This window comes from Cryptotermes secundus, unplaced genomic scaffold (genome assembly GCF_002891405.2).
Source record: "Cryptotermes secundus unplaced genomic scaffold, Csec_1.0 scaffold52, whole genome shotgun sequence".
Lineage (NCBI taxonomy): Eukaryota > Metazoa > Arthropoda > Insecta > Blattodea > Kalotermitidae > Cryptotermes > Cryptotermes secundus.
This window is the reverse complement of record NW_019733835.1, coordinates 90,416-113,639: the sequence shown is the minus strand read 5'-3', so window position 1 is coordinate 113,639 and position 23,224 is coordinate 90,416. Positions and strand designations below refer to the sequence as shown.

Genomic DNA, 23,224 nt, shown 5'->3' with positions numbered 1-23,224 from the left:
TGCCTGGAGATTTATAAACAGCTGCAAGCAGTACTTCACTATTACCAATTAGTATGCAGACCCCTGTCGCTTCTACTGAATCAAGGGATGGTAGGTCTGCATGGTTATGGGGAATGCCTTTTCTAACTGCAACGGCAGTTCCCGAGTGGCAGTCGATTCTATAGAAGTGGTAATTTGGAATAAAGAACCTCTCATGAGGTCTTAAATTTGTCTCTGAAAACAGGGCCACATCTACGTGTAGGTCTTGCAGCTGTTTACTGAGCTCATAGCGCTGCCTCCCAATGCCGTTTGCATTAAATGCTATGACTTTGAAGGGCCTATGAACTCTAGTGGCCATTTTGTTTCATGAGGTTTAGTACAATTTTAGTAATGGCCATTACTTTGTCCTCCTCAGACACGGCACCATTGACCTCTGTCATAATCTGCTGTACTGCAGTCACTACTCTCAACAAATTGTCGAGAGTACTGCAGTCACTACTCTCAACATATTGTCGAGAGATTGACCGTTTACATGAGTAGCCTGAACTGACTGACCTGTTTCCTTCTGCAGTGCAGGGGCTGGTACAACCTGCTTCCTTGTTGTGGGTGGAGCCACCGGAACATGGCTCTCCTGAGGGCGCTGTTGCTGCTCTACTGTACTGCCTCGGAGTTCCGCCGCGAAGGAGACACCTGGAGTGACGATGGTTGAAGAGAACACCCTCCCTGTGGTAGATCTGGACGTTCTCTAAGCCTTCCTTTTCTGTTGCTCCTCCTTGGCATGTTTGCAACCCCGACAGTTGGCAGGATGCAGCTTTTCTCCCTCCACCAATCGGCAGTTGCAACATACTGGGGTGGAGACAGAGTTCTCCTTTTCTTGGCACTCCTTGTGTAGGTGGCTACCTCCACACCACAAACAACGTGGGGGTTGCCTGCAGTTTGCCCAAACGTGGCCAAACTGCTGACAGTTATAACACTGTGTAAGCACNAACAGGGCCACATCTACGTGTAGGTCTTGCAGCTGTTTACTGAGCTCATAGCGCTGCCTCCCAATGCCGTTCGCATTAAATGCTATGACTTTGAAGGGCCTATGAACTCTAGTGGCCATTTTGTTTCATGAGGTTTAGTACAATTTTAGTAATGGCCATTACTTTGTCCTCCTCAGACACGGCACCATTGACCTCTGTCATAATCTGCTGTACTGCAGTCACTACTCTCAACAAATTGTCGAGAGATTGGCCGTTTACATGAGTAGCCTGAACAGACCTGTTTCCTTCTGCAGTGCAGTGGCCGATATAATCTGCTTCCTTGTTGGGGGTGGAGCCACCGGAACATGGCTTTCCTGAGAGCGCTGTTGCTGCTCTACTGTACTGCCTCGGAGTGCCGCCATGAAGGAGACACCTGGAGTGACGATGGTTGAAGAGAACACCCTCCCTGTGGTAGATTTGGACGTTCTCTAAGCCTTCCTTTTCTGTTGCTCCTCCTTGGCATGTTTGCAACCCCGACAGTTGGCAGGATGCAGCTTTTCTCCCTCCACCAATCGGCAGTTGCAACATACTGGGGTGGAGACAGAGTTCTCCTTTTCTTGGCACTCCTTGTGTAGGTGGCTACCTCCACACCACAAACAACGTGGGGGTTGCCTGCAGTTTGCCCAAACGTGGCCAAACTGCTGACAGTTATAACACTGTGTAAGCACGTTTTGCGCTTTGTATGCCTCTACCCTGATGGCAATGTGGCAGAGGTTGGTTAATCGGAAGAGTTCCTGGGACTTTTCCGTTCTTGGTAGGGTCACAAGGAACAAGGGAAGATTGATGGTCCTTGCTCCTTCTGGAGGTATCCGACGACTGGTTTGTCATTTGTTTGACGTTAATAACGTCAAAACTCAGACTCACCAGACTGTCAGAGATATCCTCCGCTGGAGTATTTTGCGGGAGGTGACGGATGACAGCTTTAATGGGGTTTTAGGATTTTGGGTAGTAGGAAAAGTATGCAAGATTGTTATCCTCCAGGAATTTCTTGATGGCTGAAAAGTCCGCCATTTCTTTTGTGATNCGTGGGGGTTGCCTGCAGTTTGCCCAAACGTGGCCAAACTGCTGACAGTTATAACACTGTGTAAGCACGTTTTGCGCTTTGTATGCCTCTACCCTGATGGCAATGTGGCAGAGGTTGGTTAATCGGAAGAGTTCCTGGGACTTTTCCGTTCTTGGTAGGGTCACAAGGAACAAGGGAAGATTGATGGTCCTTGCTCCTTCTGGAGGTATCCGACGACTGGTTTGTCATTTGTTTGACGTTAATAACGTCAAAACTCAGACTCACCAGACTGTCAGAGATATCCTCCGCTGGAGTATTTTGCGGGAGGTGACGGATGACAGCTTTAATGGGTTTTTCGGATTTTCGGTAGTAGGAAAAGTATGCAAGATTGTTATCCTCCAGGAATTTCTTGATGGCTGAAAAGTCCGCCATTTCTTTTGTGATAATTCTGGTCCCACTCCTGATGTTGCGGAACTCAAAATTGCCATTGACAATGCCTTTGATATTCCTCTGCAACTGTATCAGGTTAGTTGTAGAGGTTAGTACAATGGGAGGAGGCCTACCTGACCTGCTGCAAGATGACTGCTGCTGTTCCTTGTCGGTTGTCTCCTCCTCGACATCCATTTCTGTTGTCCTCAGGGGCGCAAAAAAGTTTTTTGTTGGTACTTCACCCTGGGATTTTATCATAGGGTACCTCGGGCTAGGTGACAGCTTCGGCTTTTTCTTCTGTTCTTCTGAGGGGTTTCGCTTATGCCTTCTTTGCTTGCGAAATTCCTCGGCTGATTCTTCTTTTTGTTCCAGCAGGAGCAACTCTCACATCTCCCTGTGGATGGCAGCATAGAGGCGCAGCATGGCTGTAAAGAGAGCCTTGCCGTTGAGGTGCTTACAGAGCACTGTCCTCTCGGCCTCGGATTTCGTTATTATTTTATTCCATACTGCGCCGTTTCAATTTATGGAGGGTGATGTATGGATAAGCTGCCTAATTGTTTGCAAGCCTTTGCCCAGTAATTCGATTTCTTCCTTTTGGTCAGGATTACTAGTTGTTAAGTTTTCGTGGTTCCTCTCAAAGGAAGCCATGATTGCCTACCAACGCGTTTCACACAAGGTCGGCTCCATGATGATTGTGAGCTTTTGGCTCCGCCTTTTATACCATGCTTGACGGAGGAGCGAAACTTTAGTTGCGATTGTAAGCGCTGATTGGTTAGCGCACGTGATGATCTGCAAGTGGGTTGGACATCGAGTGCCGAATAAATATGAGCATCGCCAGCAATGTGATATTCACTTAGGAGTGAGTGTTGTCTGAAAGACCGGCGAAACAGCGTGTTGTGTGGGATGTTGCCACAGATATATGGAAAATAAAGGAAATGAATAAATGAATGAATGAATAAATAATTATTACAATCACACTGAGTTACTCCAAAGACCACTGTTCACTACAGCACATACTAAGTCTTCTCAGTTTGCTGTGGCTTCACCAGTCATTGCCTGGTGATGGATCCCAACAATGTCCTCTGCTTTTGTTCTCATGTTCTTACCGGCTGGCAACTGTCTCACAACTCACTCATTGCTCTATGTAACTCCCAGGCTGATGGCCATCTCACACAAACTTCCTACTATTCTCATTGCCATCACTCCAACAACTCTTCGTATTGTGCATGTGTCTGTTGTGGCCACTACCTAGCAACGGCCACTGTACAGCCGCTTCTCTCGCAGTTGCTGCCTAGCAATGGGTCTACATGCTATAATATGTTGATATATAAGGCTTCTGGTAATCAGCTATAAACTTAATTTATAGACTTATGTTGGATTATGTTATAATGCACATAATAGAAGGAAAAGAAATGAAGACATATTGCAGCCTGTAGGTATGATCACCTCACAGCCAAATTATCCTATGATGAGTTTAGGGGTGATGTGCATAAATTATGGCATGGAAATGTTTTGGCACTCAGCTGTAATAGTTACAGGTGACTGACTGCTTTGCTCATGCCAACATTGCACAGTAACCTGAATTCTGTAGAGCTTACCCCTTGCTTTGTGTGCGGTTTCCAAGTTTCTACAGGCCATGATGACTTTGGCTCCCCTCCTGGCAAGATCATGGGCTGTCTCTTTACCAATACCTGTGACAGAGAAAGCACTCTTTGCTGAATACTGATTACAAACTGTATAAAGTTAAGAAATATAATAGGGGCATACTAACTATATAACCAGCTAATTCCATGAAGTACAGTCCTTCTTGAGGAACTGATAATCTCTCAGCTTATCAATAAATTGTCTGACCTCTTCTGGACCTCAAAGGTTCATTGCTATTGTGACAACATCCCACATAGCACGCTGTTTCGCAGGTCTTTCAGGCAACACTCACTCCTAAATGAATATCACAAAGTCAAAGTCAAAGTCAAAGTCATGTTACAACTGACGGTCAGTCAGTCTGTCTGTCTTGGTGTCGAGCCCCAGCTGGGGTTCATGACCAGATGTCTTCTTCTTTGTGAAAGTTGCTGTCCTGTCCATTTGGGGCGCCCTCTCTGATGAGAGGTTGGGTCTGTCATTTGTCAGTCTTAGTCCATTGTCAGTATTGACATATATTTACAATTTAATTTTAGTCTTAATTCCTATTTCTATTTACAATATATACAAGGCCTCTGTCAATCCATGCTTTGTACAGCAGATTATGCCCTATTTCTAGTATTATTTGCTACCACGGCAGTCTAGTCACTTGAACGGTTGTATGACTGACCGCAACCAAGTTTAAGCCTCTTATACTTTCTATGTCGGGCTTCACCTTGACCAATAATGAGAACATTCTCATTTTCATGATTTTGTATGACTTCTACTTGTTGCCTGCATAATTTTGTTATGTAATCATATATGTATGGAATTTTGAATGCCATGTGCAATTCGTGGACGGGTGTGTGCCTTGGAAAATTGACAATGGTGCGGAGAACCTTGTTTGCAGGTGCTGCAATTTCACCAGATGGGTGGCTGCCGCAAACTCCCAAGTGGGACTAGCATAAGTCATTACAGATATAATAAGAGCTTTGTGGAAGGTCAATTTAATGTTAGCGCTCAATCGCTCACTTTTGGATAGGGAATGTACTCTAATGAATGTTCTGAAGGCCTTGGCTTTCCATCATTTCTATGTGCAATCTCCATGTAACTTTCCTATCGAAGATTACACCTAGATATTTTGCACTACTTACAAATGGAATATTTCTTCCATTTAGAGTAAAACAAGACTAAGGCGGTCGATGACCACGAGAGAAGTAGACCCCCTGAGTCTTTCTTCATTAATTTTTATATTCCAGCGCTCACACCAGGTCTCCATTGAGCTGAGACTGCACTGGAGTTTTCTAACAATAAAACCCTCCTTGCGATCTGTCGCATACAGACAGGTGCCATCCGCAAAGAGGGCCGGGTGAACACCATGAGTTTGGGGGTATCATTTATATACAAGTTGAAAAGGGTAGGGGAAAGGACAGAACCTTGTGGCACCCCTGCTTGCATTTCCCTTGGCGTTGACATTTCGCCTTCAACCGAGAACCTGAATGTACGGTAAGAAAGAAAGGACCCAATAAGCTTGGTCAAACAGTTAGAGAATTCCAATTTTGATAACTTATATAGCAATCCTGAGTGCCAGGTGGTATCAAAGGCTTTTTCGATCTCCAAGAACACTGCAGCCATAGATATTTTATTGTTGAAATTACGGGTCACGTAGTCCGCCAGCCTCATACATTGCAATGTCGTGCTGTGACGTGCACGAAAACCAAACTGGCTTTCGTTGAGCAGGCCTCTTTCTTCAATATGTTTACGAAGGAACTTCAAAATTACTTTTTTGAATAGTTTTCCTGTCGTGGACAGGAGGGCTGATCAGACGTAAATTTTGACGAAATTTTGGGTCTTTACCGAGTTTAGGTAAAGTTATTATTTTTGCTTCCTTCCAAGTATTTGGAAAATGAGAGAGTCAAAAACAATGATTGAATAAATGGGTTAGGTGAACCAATGGTCCTCTTGGAAGGTGCCTGAGGCATTCATTTGGGATNATGCCGTCAATTCCACAGGCCTTTTTTAATTTCAGGGATTTTATTAATTTCTGAACGTCACATGGTCTGATCCTTTGAGGGGGGTTGTCGTCTAAGGTTTCCAGCAGAGCTTGAACTCTAGCCTCCACCTGCTGTTCATGGTTTTCGTCGCACAGGTCATGTGACATGAACTGAATTTCCAAACAGTCGGCAATTTCGTTGGCTTTTTCAGAAGGATGAAATTTAAGGCCAGAAGAACCTTGAATAGTAGTTGGTGCCTTTGGTCCGTCTCTCTTTAAGCGAGATTTCGCAATGGGTCATATACTCTGAGGTGTGACTTCAGCGTTACCTATTTTTGTTCCCCACTGTTCAAGTGCCCTTTTTCGGGTCATTCATCTGATTCGTTTGGTGACCCAATTGACTGCCGTTTTACACGCTGGATCCCTGGTTTCTTGCCACAATTTTCTTAGCCTCTGTTTATATTTTATCAAACGATCTAGACCTGGTATATCGTTGTTTATAACACTATTAAGATTACTATCTTACAAGGTATAATTACCAAAGTACATGGTACCAGATCCCAGAAAACAGTAAGAGTAATTTCCATATTAACCAACATGAGAACCTCAGATCTCACAGTCACTACCATCTTCACAAGAATCTACTACTGACCCTGTCCAGAGCCAGCTGAATCCACTTCACTTCACAATTCACCCTGTTTTTTAAGATTAATTTTAACATTATCCTCCTATGTGCATACCTGAGTTGGCTCCAGTAATGATGACTGTACGTCCCTTCATGCTGGCAGTGCTGCGGCATATGCCAAGTGTGAAGTATGCGAATAAGCGAAGTGCTGCAACCAGACTGAGAAGGACAGCGCCCAGCACCAGACCACATTGAAGCAACCATGACATGATTCTGCTGCAAAAACACAACAAATGTTTATGGTTAGGTATATTGGAACGTGATGTACAAAAGTGGGGGACAGGTGGGAGGGAGGGCAAACCTTTATATAAAGACTGGAAGATGTAAGTTAATAATTAAAATTGTGTTATTCCTATAGCAAGCTGAATATTTACTTTAGAACGTTTCACATTTCAACTACTTTGACCATTCTTATGAAACTGACTATGATGTAAATAATATGATTAAAATATGTGGGTATCAAGGAATGTGTATGATGATAAACAGAACACTGTAATAGCAAGTATGAAAAAATGTATAAAGCCATAAAGAAAAACAAAGAAACTTTAATTGATGTTAGTAGGGAGGATGTTCTAGAAGTAAATACAGATAAAACTAGATATATGTTGCTGCCTCATCACCAGAATTCAGGGCAAAATCTTGACATGAAGATAGCTAACAGATGGTTTGAAAATATGTCACAGTTAAAATATTTGGGAACAACAATAATACATAAAATTTGATTTTGGAGGAAATTAAGAGGAGTTTGAATGTGGGCAATGCTTGCTGCCATTCAGTCCAGAAGCTTTTTTCTTCTTGTCTGCTGTCTAAAAATATAAACATTAGAATGTACAAAAATGTAATTTTGCCTGTGGTTCTGTATGGGTGTGAAACTTGGAACAGAGACTGAGGGTGTTTGAGAAGAGGGTGCTGAGGAGAATACTTGGACCAAAAGGAGATGAAGTGACTAGAGGTTTGAGAAAACTGCATAATGAGGAGCTTCATAACTTGTACTCTGCGCCAAGTGCAGTTAGAATGATCAAGTCAAGGAGGATGAACTGGATAGGGCAAGAGAATTGCATATAGGGTATTGATGGGAAAGCTAGAAGGAAAGAGCCCACTACAAAGACCAAGATATAGGTGGATGGATATTAAAATGGATCCTAGAGAGATATGGTGGGGTCATAGGGACTGGATTCATCTGGCTCAGGATATGGACCAGTTGAGGGCTCTTGTTGACAGGACAATGAACCTTTGGGTTCCATAAATTGCTGAGAATTTCTTGAATAGCTGCATAACCGGTGGCTTCTCAAGAAGGGCTCAGATCCATGAAGTTAGTTATAAACATATAAATTATCTATGTTAGGTAACAATAACAAACAAAGTAACAGTGCAAAATGTTGAGGCTCTGTACCTCACTGACACATTTAACGCAGGTGGAATCAGTACTTCAGTTCTTCAAAAGAATAAAACAAGAAGTCATGAGAAGAACAAATTGCCTATTTTCTGTTCCCAACAATTCATGTGTTTGATAAAATAATAAAAACACTTTATTATACACACATAATGAAGTTTATAAAACAATACTACAGTATGCTGGAATTACCAAAGGGAGGCATCTGTGAGATAATCTGTTGAAAGCATCTCAGATGGCATGTTTTCCTACCAAGTTCCATGGCAATTGGTTCAGCATTCAAGTGATATTAAGGTTAATACCTCGATGATTTGTGAGGCCGCAGTGTTGGCCTTACTGATGGGAGGGATTTATGAGATTTGCCATTGAGATTGCCTCAGGTGGCATGACATACATACCAGTTTTTATGATGGCCGGTTCAGGGAATGGAGTAATATTAAGGTTATTACCTCAATAATTTGAAAGGCTACAGTGTTGGTGCTACTGATGGAAGGGATTTATGGAGTATGACATTGAGATGGCCTCAAGTTGTACGTGTATGATACACATACCAAATTTCGTGACAATCGGCACAGGTATTCAGAAGTTGTTGGGGAGGGATGCACAGACACATGCATACAACAATGTGATCTCATAAACCTACTTTTATGTTTTAAAAATAAGGAAGTAAAATGATGATGATGATGATGATGATGATGATGATGATGATGATGATGATAGGCAATAATTTAGAGATGAGAAAGAAAAATATATGTATTTACAAGGATATATGTATTATAAGGTGTAATGTGACATTAATGATGATAAGCCCATCTACTGAAGCTCTTGACAGCAGCTGAGGGACAAAGTACAGCCAAACACTGGAGAAAGAATACACATTATTACAGAAGTGAACAAACAGACATAAAAATGAAGAGAAACACAAAGAATGTAATAACTAAGAACTACATAACACAGATCCTTGAATATTATTAACAATTTTAGGTACAAATTTATAAAATATGATTGAGTGAAACCGCCCAGATTACAAGTATGTTGAGATCTTTAGCCACCTCGTTGGCAGCACAGGCCCATCGAGTAGGACAGTGTATATTAGAGGGACAGACATGCAGTAGTCTCTACCACTGCGAGTAGGAACACAAATACTAACATTTTCCAAGAGGGAAGTGCAGGATTTAAGGCAACGATAGGCATAAAAAAGTGAATCAAGGTGACGTTTCCGTTTATGTAAAGAAAGTAGACTTAATTTCTCTTAGGCAAAAGTATAAATTATAGGGAACATGGGGGAAGAAACAATAGAAACAGAGAGACACAAACTTCTGCTGGATGCACTCAAGCTTGTTGGCATCAGTGGATGTGATGGAATTCAAAACTACCAAGGCATATTCCAACTTGGGCCTGACTAACATAATGTACAGCACATGTAAACAATCCAGAGAAGAAAATCTGAAGGTTGTGAAGCGAGTAAAGGCCTAATAGCTTTATGCATTCAGAAAATATGAAATCAGAATGATTGTGAAAATATAGTAATCAAAGAGAGCACCTAGAACCTCAACACTGCTGTTGTGTGTAATGGCAGCTGACAAGGCTGATACTTGTAACTCAGAACATTTGTCTTCCTGGAGTATAACACGCGTTTTAGCAACATAAAGTCTCATGGAGTTAGCAGTGCACCAGTCACTCGTGAAATTTATTTCAGAATGGAGTAAGAGACGATCATGAGGTGAGCTAATGACGCTGAAATTTTGAGATTATCAGCAGTGGTTAAAAGTTTACAAAAGTCAATAGAGCTGAATAGATCATTAATGAATACATTGGAAAGGAAAGGCCCCAAAACAGAGCCTTCCGACACCAGAAATTACTAGGAAATGCAGGGACAGAGTACCAGAAACGCGAACCCGAGATTGTCTGTTGGTTAAATAACTACGTAACCAGCCAACATAAGCATCAGAGAATCCAAGGAGCTTAATGTGTGCGAGATAATACTAATAACAATAAAGTGGGACTAAAATTCTGTGAAATAGGTAAATAGACTTTATGAATTCTGATCGTAACTCTTGTTTATGTCAAAGCACAGCCTAGTTAGGCCTATTCGTTTTAAATGTGTTCCTTCAAACCAGTCGATCAGGCACTTTACTTTCAGACCTTGAATTTTCGCGGCAGCTCATTCGTCAAGAGAGACCAAATATTTGATCAGAGAAGTAAACTTTGCATAATGATCACACACCTACTATACTCATATCTATCAATAAAGCAATTTATACCTAAGATGACATACCAGTACTCGAACACCCAGTGTTCTCTCCTGATTTGGCCCTTGGTCAACAGACTGAGAACTAAGTGAAGGACTATAACGTAAGAAATTGGGTATTCCAATGTGAACCGGACTTAATTGGTTGAGGACCTTATCCAAGCACAAGTTCTCGTGTTAATGGTGTTGCCACTAGTGAGCTAAACAATACTTGATGAGCCTAATCGCTAGTTAGTTTAAATATTCAGTTATTTGCCTAGGCAGTTGCTCAGTTTACTATAGTTAGTTTAGTTACTTAGACAAACATGTAGTGATTTCGTATTTTTATTAGGTAGCAAGATAGATAGATAGATAGATAGATAGTTAGACAGACAGACAGATAGATAGCCAAGTAGTTACTTTTTATTGCTAGTGGGGTGGGACTAAGTCCCTTGTACTGCGGCCACTTCTGGCCTATTGTACCAGCCCCAGGTTATAGGTGAGGGTGATTGTGGAGCAATTGGTGGAATGAAGATTGGCAGGGGAAACCGAAGTACTCGGAGAAAACCTGCTCCAGCACCACTTTGTCCACCACAAATCCCACTTGACCAGACCCGGGATCGAACCCGGACCGCCGCGGTGGGAAGCCAACGACTAACCGCTTGAGCAATGATGCTGCCCAGAAGTAGTTACTTAGTTAACTAAGTAGGTAATTGCCTTTGTTATTAGCTAACAAGTTAGTCTGCTAGCTAATTAGTTGGGTTCTGAGTTAACTACGAGGAGATAGGAAATAGACTATTTTTATTATCTGGCAAGATACAAAGATTTCTGGCTAATTACATAGTTACTTAGTTCATAAAATATGCAATTACATATTTCTATTAGCAAGATCCGTGGATAGTTAGATCGCAAAGTAGTTAAACTGACACTTCATCCAAACTATGTTTGAACACGCAGAGGCCTACTTTCAGTAAACAGTAGCTTCAGGAATAAGATGTTGATTTTATTAGTGTTATGTCTATACAACGTCCGAGTTACCATGTTTATAATGATATATTTCCTGTATTGTCACCCGTCTTTTACTCGTGTTTTATGTATTGCCATGGAAATGCACAGAAACCTCCCAGCGTATTGGGATACATGGACTACTTACGTGTATATGCAAAAGTTGCTTTCGCTCAGTACAGCATACTGACTTCTTAATTTATCATTATATTATCATTATAAGCCACATTTTTTCGTCGCGAATATTTTTGTTTTCCAACGCAGATAAAGCTAGAAAAAAAGGTAAAGCTATCCTGTAACAGGCCTTAGAAGTCCATATTGTTGTGAGACGTCGAGGTTCCCACATTCTCTAGATAATCGGCTCACAGATGGCGGTGAGGCTGTCAGCCTTACGCGCCGGCTGCCCTTTACGTCCCAGGAAGATTCTTGATACTCATTTCTATTAGCGTACACCATAACAATTTGCTGAATATTTTAGTACAGATTGTAAATAAAATGGGACTATATATAATAATAAAAAAAAATCTGTTAGAAGCTGAATCGACCCCAGGGCCATAGTGCGGCTGGAAGAATTAGGTAAATTGAAAAAAAAAAATCCAATGACCTCATCGGGACTTGAACCCGCAACCTTCCGGCTTGTAGCATAATGCCTCATCTAATTACGCTACCGCGTGCCCCACTTCCAACGCAGATAAAACTTTAGAAATCACAAACATGGTCATTTACACACGTAGATTCATTGCAGTTTAAATACAACATAAAGTTTTTAATTCCATCACGAAAGTACACAGACATGAAACCACAATCGTATACACAGTGGTCGTGACTTTATAAAGACAAATAGCCCATTCTTACGTTACATATGATTTCAAGAGTTGGAAAGCCACAAACATATTGTGACATGTCTCGTCAGGTTCCTTCTCAGTAGCATTATTGAACAAATTAGTTTTGATTAGAAGAAGCCACTATATAAGAGAGACGCCCCTCCACAGCATGAAAAATGACAGGTGACTGAGAAGATATTTTATTCTGTCTTCACGAATGAGGGCAAGGATTTGTTTTTATTGCGTTTCGCCTAGCAGAACAGTGTTGTTGTAACGCTGCACTTTCATAGCCTCATAGCCGTAGTGTCTGCTATTTTAAGTGACGTTTCGTGATTTTTAATATCTACACACTGCAGGGTAGAACTTTTAAACATGCTACTGCGACCGCTTTCCAAATCCTTACTTTTTCATCATTCAAGACCTTCCTTCCAGTGACATAATCTTCAGGCAGAGCAGTATCGTCACAACTCAAGAATGAATCATAATGATCTTTCCATGAGTTTGAGTTCTGTCGCTGATTCTATATAGAAACAAAGTGATTTCAGTCTGTGACGAAAGTGAAAGTGTTCAGAGGTAAAAGTAACTTTCTCCCGAATCAGTCTGGTCAATCCTTACGCAACGTTCGAATCCACTGCTCTTCAGCTTGTATGCCATGGGTGGGCTCTGTATTTTACTATTAAAAGGATTTACATTATACTGCATACTGACAAAATTATGAATATTTTATTTTTGCAATTCATTTTTGGAAGTATTTGGGGGGAGAAAAGGAATGCATATAGGGTATTGGTGAAAAGGCCAGAAGGAAAGAGACCACTGGGAAGTCCAAGGCGTAGGTGGGTGGACAATATTAAAATGGATCTTAGAGAGATAGGATGGGATGGTATGGATTGAATTGATCTGGCTCAGGATAGGGACCACTGGAGGGCTCTTGTGAACACGGTAATGAACCTTCGGGTTCCATGAAATGCTGGGAAATTCTTGAATAGCTGCGGATTTGGCTTCTCCTCAAGAAGGACTCAGCTCCGTAAGTAAGTAAGTAAGTACTGACAGCTACCGAGATTCAAAGTTCTCTCACAGCGATCAACTCGAATGTGGCGTTATGTAATGTGGTGAAAAGGTACCAACATTTCAAAGGAACCTGTGGCCTCAATCTTCAGAATAGTATTACTTCCGAAACGTTAGTAGCTTTCTACGTGACTATACGGCGTCATATCCAAGAAAACTGTGACCTTGATGGGGGACTTGTTGGATATATGACCGGAATATCTTCCTATTCGTTTCAAGTTTCATTTGGGAATAACAAGTTGCTTTCAAAATCAATAATCGGCAATATTATTCTTAATATGTTGCTAAACAATATGGAGGATCCAATCGGTGTATAAAGTAGGCCACCATGATAATGTGGTTGTAGTTCCCTTACGCTTCATGATATATTAGTTCTAAAATTATTTAATAAATTTAAAATTGCCGTATATGCTTATAATTTCAAAATAGCAATATATATATATAAGTAAGTAAAACTCCGTGATTTTAGTCATATATATTAGTTATTACAAAAATAAAAATGACGTTTAAGAAACTGATTATGAAGTGTGTGCTCTGTTATATAAGGTCTCCTGAAGGGCACTGAATATCACATTGCATAGAGATGCTGGAGGTGAAGTGATGAAGCAGTTTGTTTGCCGCGAATTTGCGCAAGTTGCTATAAGAAATTTTGAGTTTTGTTATCAATAGAGAAAAAAGGTGGCACTTGAGTAGTTACAATTCGTGCTCCATATTTTTGAAGTCACGTGTTCAAATTGTTATGCCAGAAAATCGGTTGTCCGTGCTGATTTGGGGGGGGGGAGTTATTCAGTCCTTCCGGGCAAATGCCGAGATAGGAATTTATATTTGTCTACGACAACGTACTTCTATGTTCCTTTCAGTTCACTATTCACCAGTCGCCCTATAATTCGCAGCGGCGTAATTCTAGCGATGCACTGTCATTAAATACTCGTAAATATATAAAATATATAAATTAGTAAATAAATAAATATGCAAATATTTATAAATAATAGAGAAAAATAAACAATATATTTCAAGATATATTCTGTTTCTTGGACTGTTGGAAATTCTTTTTTATTATGAAACCTGAGGTATATTGCAATCATCATGAAATCTGCAGAATTAATCCAATTTAAGTTCTAGCAGGCCATTTTTGTAAGACCTAAGTCATGTTTTAATACAATCTGCGTTTAGGCCTTCCGTCCAAATGATCTCTCTGCGTGATGATTTGGATATTTTGAATGCATTTATTGTTTTCTTAATGCATGCCTAATATCATTCCTTATACACTTGATCAGTATAATAATGTTAGGTGAACAGTGCCTACAAAATGGCGCAGCTCCTAATTGTATAATTTTCTCCTATCCATTGTTATTTCTATTCTAAGTCAAAATGTTGTCAGAAGTCGTTACTACTCATGAAGAAAACATCAGTCTAAATGTGTGTATAAAGCTAATATTACTGGCATTGCAAATGCAGCTACAGAAATAGCATATGTTATTTACTATTTAACTCTTGGCTTTCAAATAGAAGTTTCAATATAGATAACACCAAAGCCCATCCTTGGAAACATTCCTGAGCCAGTTATATCTAATTCATAGCCTCATACCAAATCACCGGTTGCAGAAGTTAGCTTTCTTCTTTCGTATTCAGCATAACTAAAGATGTTCTTTGTTATCCTCAGACACTACATGCAGCGGCTTGGAGAGTAGAAGTCAAAGCCACTACCTCTCAAGATATTTTTAATTCATCATTTATAATCATTGTCATCAGAACTTATGCAGGCGATACAGTTGATATATCGTTGCTTTATCGAAAAAAGGAAAGAAAATATATATCGATAGGAACCACTTCGAGAGCTCTATCTATCTCCTCCGTCTCCGAATTTATACATAATAATTTTGTTCTCCCGCCAAGCCCCACTGTAACCTTGTCTTCAAAAGGAAGTGACTAAACAGATTTAAGGCCCGCAGAAATATATATTTCGCCCAGGGGAAGAGTAACTGCGCCGCCATCCTTCGGTTGAAAAAATTAACTTTCTCAGAACTTCCTCACAGTTAACAGCACGGTGAATTCCCCGGGCATTGTGATGAAAATCACCATTGGTCGTGCTGTAGTTCTTGTAAAGTTTTATTTACATATTCGGGTAACATATTTAGATTACTGGAAATTACTAATTCGTCTGTGCTGTCACGCCGGCCCCGAAAGTAAAGGCAGTCGCATAGTCAGGGATTTAAGTCCTTCCCCTGTATAGGTTTTTCCCCATTCCGGACAGCAACGTCATGCGAAAATATGCATTCAGAAGAAATATCTGAAATGAGACTTCTAGCTTTGCCTACCTGTTAACGTGGAGCTATGGATGTTGCCTTCGTGGCTGCAACGAGTCGACTGACTGAAGGACCGACCTGCATTGCCACTGCATGCGCGGGAACATGGCGGCCAAGAGAAAGTTGTCCAGATCAAACAACGCTGCACTTTTGTTACACAGTTTGTTACGAAATCTTTCCAGGTTTAAAGAATTCCAGGAAATGTTACAAGCGTCACGCATAAGAAGCTAACACAGCGGACTTATTTCGTATATGGATTGGCATGGTTTCAGTTGAAGTCAAGAACTATCAATCCTAACTTACGTTTCTGTGTTTTCCTCAGTACTTCAGGAAATATCAAGGCTAATGCCTTCATATATGCTACAGCCGCTTCCTTCCACGTAATTTTAAATTCGTTTTTTACAGTCGTCTTGCACGCGGTAGCGTGGTTGGTTGAGGCACTATGCTACAAGCTGGAAGGTCGCGGGTTCAAGTCCCGATGAGTACCAGGAATATTATTGGAGGTAAAGGGCGGCCGGCGCGTACGGCTGAGAACCTCACCGCCATCTTTGAGCCGATTGTCTAGATATTGTGGGAACCTTAACGTATCACAACCCTATGGGTCTTCACGGCCTGTTACAGGGATAGCTTTACTTTTTTTTTCTTGCTTCCCATTCAAGGCTATACACGTAGTAGAGACGCGTTAAATAAACTTAATTTGCTTGCTTGCTTGCTCATGGAGCTGGGCCCTTTTTGAGGAGCCGCCAATTCTGCAGCAACTCAAGAATTTCCCGACTTTTATGGAACCTGAAGGTTCATTACCTTGTTCACAAGAGCCAATACTCCCTTTCCTGAGCCAGATCAATCCAATCCATACCATCCCATTTTATCTCTCTAAGATCCATTTTAATATTGTCCACCCACCTACACCTTGGTCTCTCAGTGGTCTCTTTCCTTCTGGCTTTACCACCAATACGTTAAATAAACTAAAAAGATAAACTTATTCACGTTAATAAAATCTTTACACGAAATGGGTAACGTAACCAGAGAATCATGTCCGTCTGTCAGTCTGACATGCAGATTTAGATCGCCCAAACAATTATCTAATTTCGATTACATTTGTTAAAACAAAATAAAAAACTCAGTGGTTTTAGTCCGCAAGCGAACTATGCCGACCGAGCGACCGTCGCTTGTCGGCGAAGTTAGTGCCAACTTTAGCGGATAGAGGGTGTCGCGTGGTCAGCGCAACGAATCCCCACGGCCGTTAATTTCGCGTTTCTAGACCGAAGCCGCTATTTCCTTCAACTAGCCCCTCAATTATCCTCACGAGGCTAAGTTGACCCCGTTCCAGACCAACTACTTCTCAGAAAATCTGGTAGTGCCGGGAATCGAACCCTGATCTCTGGATTTGTAACCAGGAACTCTGACAACTAGACCATGAGGCGGTCGATTACGTTTGTTACGGAAGGTTAAAGATTCAAGATTTGTATTTGTGTTTATATCGGTGTTCTGTCCAGTGGGTACCAGGGGATCTTTCCCTCCGGGAATAAGGCGGCAGGGGCATGCAACTGACCACCGACTTCCATCAGACGCCGACGTGAGAACGCGTAGTCTATAATTCTGCTCCCTACAAGTTTACATGGCGTGGTGCTCAGAGACAGTTTACCTTATTTCCGTTCTCTTCTGTAACATCTGCATTGCAGGAAGCTTAAGGCGATTTCTTTAAATCGCGACTCTTCGTATAGAAACTGTGGGTACATAAGGTAGGCCTATAGGTCTCGTTTTATGTACAGTCACTTAACGCATCTAATGTCTCCAAATTCCCTTTCAGCGCCCCTTTTTTCTTACTTATTCTTCGCAGTTTAAAATTCCATGCTGCTTTCGGCGACCTATCTTCCATCCATGCTTCTATTCCTTTATTATATTTCTGGTGCCTCAGTATTTTTCATACGTGTTTTAATTGTTATATTCTGAACTTTTTCGAATGGCTGTCCTTAATTTTAATATGTATGTCGCTCGGGAAAGCCGGAAGGGAAGACACCACTAGGAATACCTAGATATAGGTACGAGGATCTTCGAGAAACACAGTGGGGTAGTATGGATTGGATTAATCTGGCTCAGAACAAGGACCAGTGGCAGTCTCTTGTGAACTCTGAAGTAAACCTTCGGGTTCCATTAAATGTTGGGAAATTCTTGACTAGTTGAGTGACTACTGGCTTTCCAAGAAGGACTCAGGTTCGTAGGGTTAGTTATTTTCATTCTTGCCATTTTACAGTCGCTCCTGAAACTTTTGTTGTCCGTTAAAGTATTTTTATGAACTCTAATGAATATTATATTCCTAGTAATCATTTCTGTTAGAGGCTGATTCGACCCCAGGGATTCTTGGGGGTAAAGGGCGGCCGGCGAGTAGAGCTGACAACCTTGCCGCCATCTATGAGTCGATTGTCTAGAAAATGTGGGAACCTCAACATCTCACAACCCTATGACCCATCATGGCCTGTTACAGGGATACCTTTACTTTTATTTTTAATTTTACTAATGTATATTGTAAAGTAGTACACAGATGAAGACATAATGAAGTACAAAGAAGTATATTAAGACACATATACGGTGATGGTGATATAAAGAATCATATACAACTTCGCAGTAATGTGTGTCTTGGTGTGCTGAGAAATTCTGAAATGCTAATTTGCCGCCATACGGAGAAGTTTGAGAAACCTCTTCATAACCTGTAAGTTCAAACAGCTGAAAACTCAAACTAAACACAATACTTTCCTCTCAGTGATACCTTCATTCTCTTGTAGCTGCCTAACATCTTCAAGGTCGGTGTCCTTCCTGCACATAAAAGAGAACAACGAGTTGCTCACTGAGCAGCTTCGCACTAATTTCACTTGCTTTCTCAGCTATTATTTTGTGATTACTATGTCTGTCGCACTTTACTTCTATTTTGCAGGTTTAGAACAAATGAAACGAATCGTATGCAAGTTTTATGTGAATAGTTGCGTTAATATTTGCTTCAGCCGATCACACTGCCATTCGAATATTAGGATTCAGCCTCAAACCCCACTTACTGCATGGAAATATATACATAACTGACTAAACTATATATCTATGGAGCCCACCCTTCCTTAAGACGCCAACTTTCGCTCGGTTACTCAAGAAATTCCCAGCATTTTACGGAACCCGAAGGATCATTACCGTGTTTACAAGTGCACGCCAGTGGTCCCAATCCTGAGCCAGATGAATACTTCCTACCCCAAACCTTATTTCTCTAAGATACATTTAATATTATTATTCCATCTACGGCTAGGTCTTCCTAGTGGTTTCTTTCATTCAGATTTTCCTGTCAAAACCTGCATGGACTCCTCTCCCATGCGTGTTACATTCCCTGCTTACATCCTCCTTAACTTGGTCATTATCATAATATTTGGCGACTATTGCAAGTTACAAAGCTCCTCATTGTGCAGTTTTCTCCAGCCTCCTGTTACCTCAACCCTCTTAGGAAAAAATGTTCTTCTCAGCATCCTCTTCCCAAACATGCTGAGTTAATATTCCTCTCTTAATGTCAGCGACCAAGTTTCACACCTGTACAAAAGTGTTTTGTGTTGCCCAGTGGAAGTACAGACTTTACGAAAGGCTGATAATTCGTCCAAAGAGTCTTAAGAAATGTCTCAATGACATATCCTTCACTGAGCTAAATTACCATCTGCCTCAGCTTCGGGTAATTACTGATGCCGTTAACATATTGAGTGAAAACACAAATATCATACACATAACCACAATAACTACGCTCAAAATGTTTGTGACGATGGCATATTAATGCAGGTATTGTGTTTTTGGACATTATCCATTGTCCGGAGATAGGGACTAGCTCTATCAGTTGGCTCTAACTGAGTAGGATTCACCTGAAGACGAAGATAAAACCAATCTGCGAAACGTGTGTTTTAAATAAAAGAATAGGCAAATGGTGAAAAAGGTAAATATATCCCTGTAACGGACCATGGAGGCCCATAGGGTTGTGAGACGTCGGAGCACCCATATTTTCTAGACAATCGGCTCACAGATAGTAGTGGTCTTACGGCGGAGAAGATTCCTGGTACTCATTTTAACTAAAGGCTGAGTCGACCCCAAGGCTATAATGCGGCTGAAAGGATTAGGTCAGTTGAAAAAATCCAGTGACATCATTGGGAATTCAATCTGCGACCTTCAAGTTTGTAGCGTAGTGACTCAACTAACTACGCTACCGCGTAATTGTAAACAGTGAACGTCTCAGTGGATCTGAATGTAATTTATGCAAGTGGTATAGAATATATCCAAATAGCATGTGTATCAAGAGTTTTATTCGGTTCACTTAATTCGTTGCAGAGAAAATATTTGTCATTTTTTATGTAACAATGAAGTAGCTTGCAGACAAAGCATGCAATTTCATTTCAGACTGCGCATCAGAAGCTAGACAGGTCCTTCTGAAGATACGGCACGAAGTGATTATCTTCAAAATAAGACCAAATGGGTAAGATCCGATAATGTAAGGCGAACATTTATAACTGTAAATTGGATAATTTACAGACGCTTTGATACTCGTAAATTGAAGTCGAAAAGTACGTAGTGGGGTTTACAAAATATTGGTTAAACTAGAAGTGAAATTTGGGATGTTGTAGATGGAAGAATGGAAACAATAGAAATGAGGCCTCATTAAGACCCATACTTTGGAGTGACTGACCACAGTAAATGCCTCTCCAGTGCGGATTCCATTATACGCCTCAAAATAGATATCAACAACTATTTGTCGAACTAGGAAAATTTCGATTGTACACGGTCTGCCAGACACGCTGTAGTAGCAGACGAAGTTTATTTGATGCCTATCATTGTGCTAATATTTTGCATGATAATATTCTGTTGAAATTTTATTCTAATACTTCTGGAAGATACGTTATTATATTCCACGGTTTGTTCGTAATTATAATATCAGGCAATAATTGAGAATTTAATGTTTGTTTACTTTAAAATTCCATGGCTGCCTTTGCCGACGAAGATTAAAATGCCCCATGAATCCCGCGGTACGGACTTCGTGCTACGGTATTTAAATTTGAGCAAACATTATTAACGTTGTCCACATATCCATTTGCACTTTGGAAGATCAAAGAATTACGATAATTTGCAGAAAGTTCACATCCATATATCTTCGATGTTTTCAATTTCCTTATAACTTCGAAAAGTTTATTTTTCGATTTTACGAAATATTTCAACCTTTCAAGTTAGGAAGGTCGTCAGAGTGGTGTCATATTCCGCTGTTTGTAAAGTTATGAAATTACAAATACAACGAATTCTTTTTAGTTTGACGATAGTCAATTCTTTAAGTTCTCTACATTTTTTTTTATAAAATATGCACTACTTTCGAACATTTTAATTTAGTTCAAATCACCATTAATGAACTAAATGGAAGGTAAACATTTTTGGAATCTCAGATTTCGAAACTGTGTAAAATATCGGAAGATATTACAGTTTTGTGGTTTGAGAAATTTTCAAAATTTCAATAAGTAATTGCCAATTTCGTCATGTTAACATATAATCTTAATATGCGACAGCTATTCGGAAAGTAACCTCCGGTGAGCTGTTAACAAAACAAGCAACAAGAAAAAATATATACAGTCATTATTTTATGGAGTGCGACTATAGCCAGAATTTGGATTGGTAATCGAATTTACCGAACTCTTAAAACAACCCGTGACTACACTTTACAAATCACTATCACAGACTAGTGCTCTCCGTCACGATCTTCAGTGCGTGCTTTCGACGGCGTAGTATCCTCGGCTTCTGTCCTCTTTGGCTGGCACCTTTCAGCTGCAGCTGTACTAACTGGTTTCCAGTTGCCGAAATATCTCACAGAGCACATTCGACTCCTTATGTAGCCTTGGTAAAGGCCGAATAGAAAACATCTCCCCCCAAAAGCCAAAGTCACATTGCGACTGACGGTCAGTCTGTAAGTCTTGGTGTCGTGTCCCATCTAGGGCTCATGACCGGATAGTTGTTGTTTGACAGTTACGGTCTTGTTTTTATGGGGCGCCCTCTCTGACGAGAGGACGAATGCTGCTGGTCCTTGCCAGCGCAGTCTTTCTCGAGTCCGATTCCCTTGGGACTCGCGACCATATTTTACTGTCTCAGATGTGAGACTTCCTTTTTCGTCGCCTCCTACAACTCGCAGGGTCACGGTGGAGGTATTCGACCCCCCCCCCAACAGTTCTTCTGTTATTGTTTTACGTAGCTATTGCATGGACTGCGTAGAGAACACCGTTTCCCAATTATTCCACTGTTGCGTGTTACGAGCCTGTGCCTAGCAGCGGGCGTGTTTGCAGAGCTGTTGCCTAGTAACGGCTGTCTCTCCTGGCTTCGCAGTTTTTCCTTGAGCAAATATGCCACAATATACAAAAATACATACGTACATACTTAAGCTACGTATCAACGCAGTCACGGCCGGAATTGAGGCCATTCATTTATTTTACATTCCATAGATCCACAGTACAACAGGTAGGATATGGAACACGTCAAGTGGTACATATATAAAAGACAAACAAGCCAAAAAAAATTAGAATAAAATAAAATGATGACAGAAATATAAAAAGTTGTATTATTAATAGTTTTAAAACTTGGTGACAATGAACATAAACATATTAAACTACACGTGTATATAAACTCTTTGGTATGTCATTGACTTGCAATAGCCTTAAATTGAAGATATTCATCAGTGGAATAAAAATAATGTGTATAAAGAAAATGTTTTAGACAGGCTTCAAATTTCCTTGGATTATGAGATATATCTTTAATATGTGGAGGAAGTTTGTTAAATACCGTAATACCCATACAGTACACTCCCTTTTGGTAAACTGTAAAATTTACTGTAGGCAGATACAAATTATTTGATTGTCTTGTACCTGTATTATGCTTTTCTGAATTTAAAATAAAGAGATCCTTGTTACTGACCACAAAAAACATGAGTGAAAAAATATATTGTGATGCAAGAGGCAAAATTTCCAACTTCCTAAACAAATTCCTACACGAAGCCCTGCTCCTACAGCCCATCATAATTCTTATTATTCTTTTTTGCATTCTAAATATTTTAAAACTGTGGGGCGAATTTCCCCAGAACATTAAGCCATAGCTTATGATCGAATTAAAATATGAATAATAAATCATTTTCATAACATTGAAAGACATATATTACTTGATACTCCTCATAATATAAGATGCCAAACTCAGTTTTGGGATAATACATTCAATATGACCTCTCCAGTTCAATGAATCATTTATATTTTTGCCAAGGGTCTTCATATTTGGCACAGTTGTTATTGGTTGATTGTTATAAACGATATTTACATCAATTGAGGATTTATTTTTTAGTTTTAAAATGAATACAATGAGTTTTGTTAACATTTACTGAAAGTAAATTTGTCTTGAACCATTTATTTACGCAAGTGAGGGTGTTAGACATCTTATTTCGAAAGCCCTGTAAGTCAGAACCTTTGACTAATATGCTTGTATCATCAGCAAACAAAATAGGTATAGCATTACCATCTACAATTTTGGACAAATCATTAATATTGTGACATGTTGACCCCTACCTCCCCAGCGGTGCGTGGCGGTGGCGTAACGCTCGCGTTCTTACGGTAATAGGTGAGTTCCCGCCCCGCCACTCC

General features: G+C 40.5%; 1 protein-coding gene across 3 annotated transcripts in view; it reads right to left on the bottom strand.

Annotated features, from left to right (window-relative positions):
• LOC111868183 (retinol dehydrogenase 14) overlaps window positions 1-15,674 on the bottom strand; it is a 33,864-nt gene extending 18,190 nt beyond the window's left edge. Inside the window, exons 1-3 of one of the 3 annotated variants that reach the window (XM_023858613.1) lie at window positions 15,567-15,674; window positions 6,787-6,947; window positions 4,035-4,127 (exon numbers count right to left, since the gene is read on the bottom strand). In XM_023858613.1, the coding sequence (XP_023714381.1) occupies window positions 4,035-4,127; window positions 6,787-6,940 (247 nt within the window). In that variant the 5' untranslated portion in view covers window positions 6,941-6,947; window positions 15,567-15,674. Of the gene's footprint in view, window positions 1-534; window positions 713-4,034; window positions 4,128-6,786; window positions 6,948-15,566 lie in introns of those variants that run through there. The other 2 variants (XM_023858614.2, XM_033752949.1) reach the window with 2 other exon arrangements.
• Window positions 15,675-23,224: the final 7,550 nt, after the last annotated feature.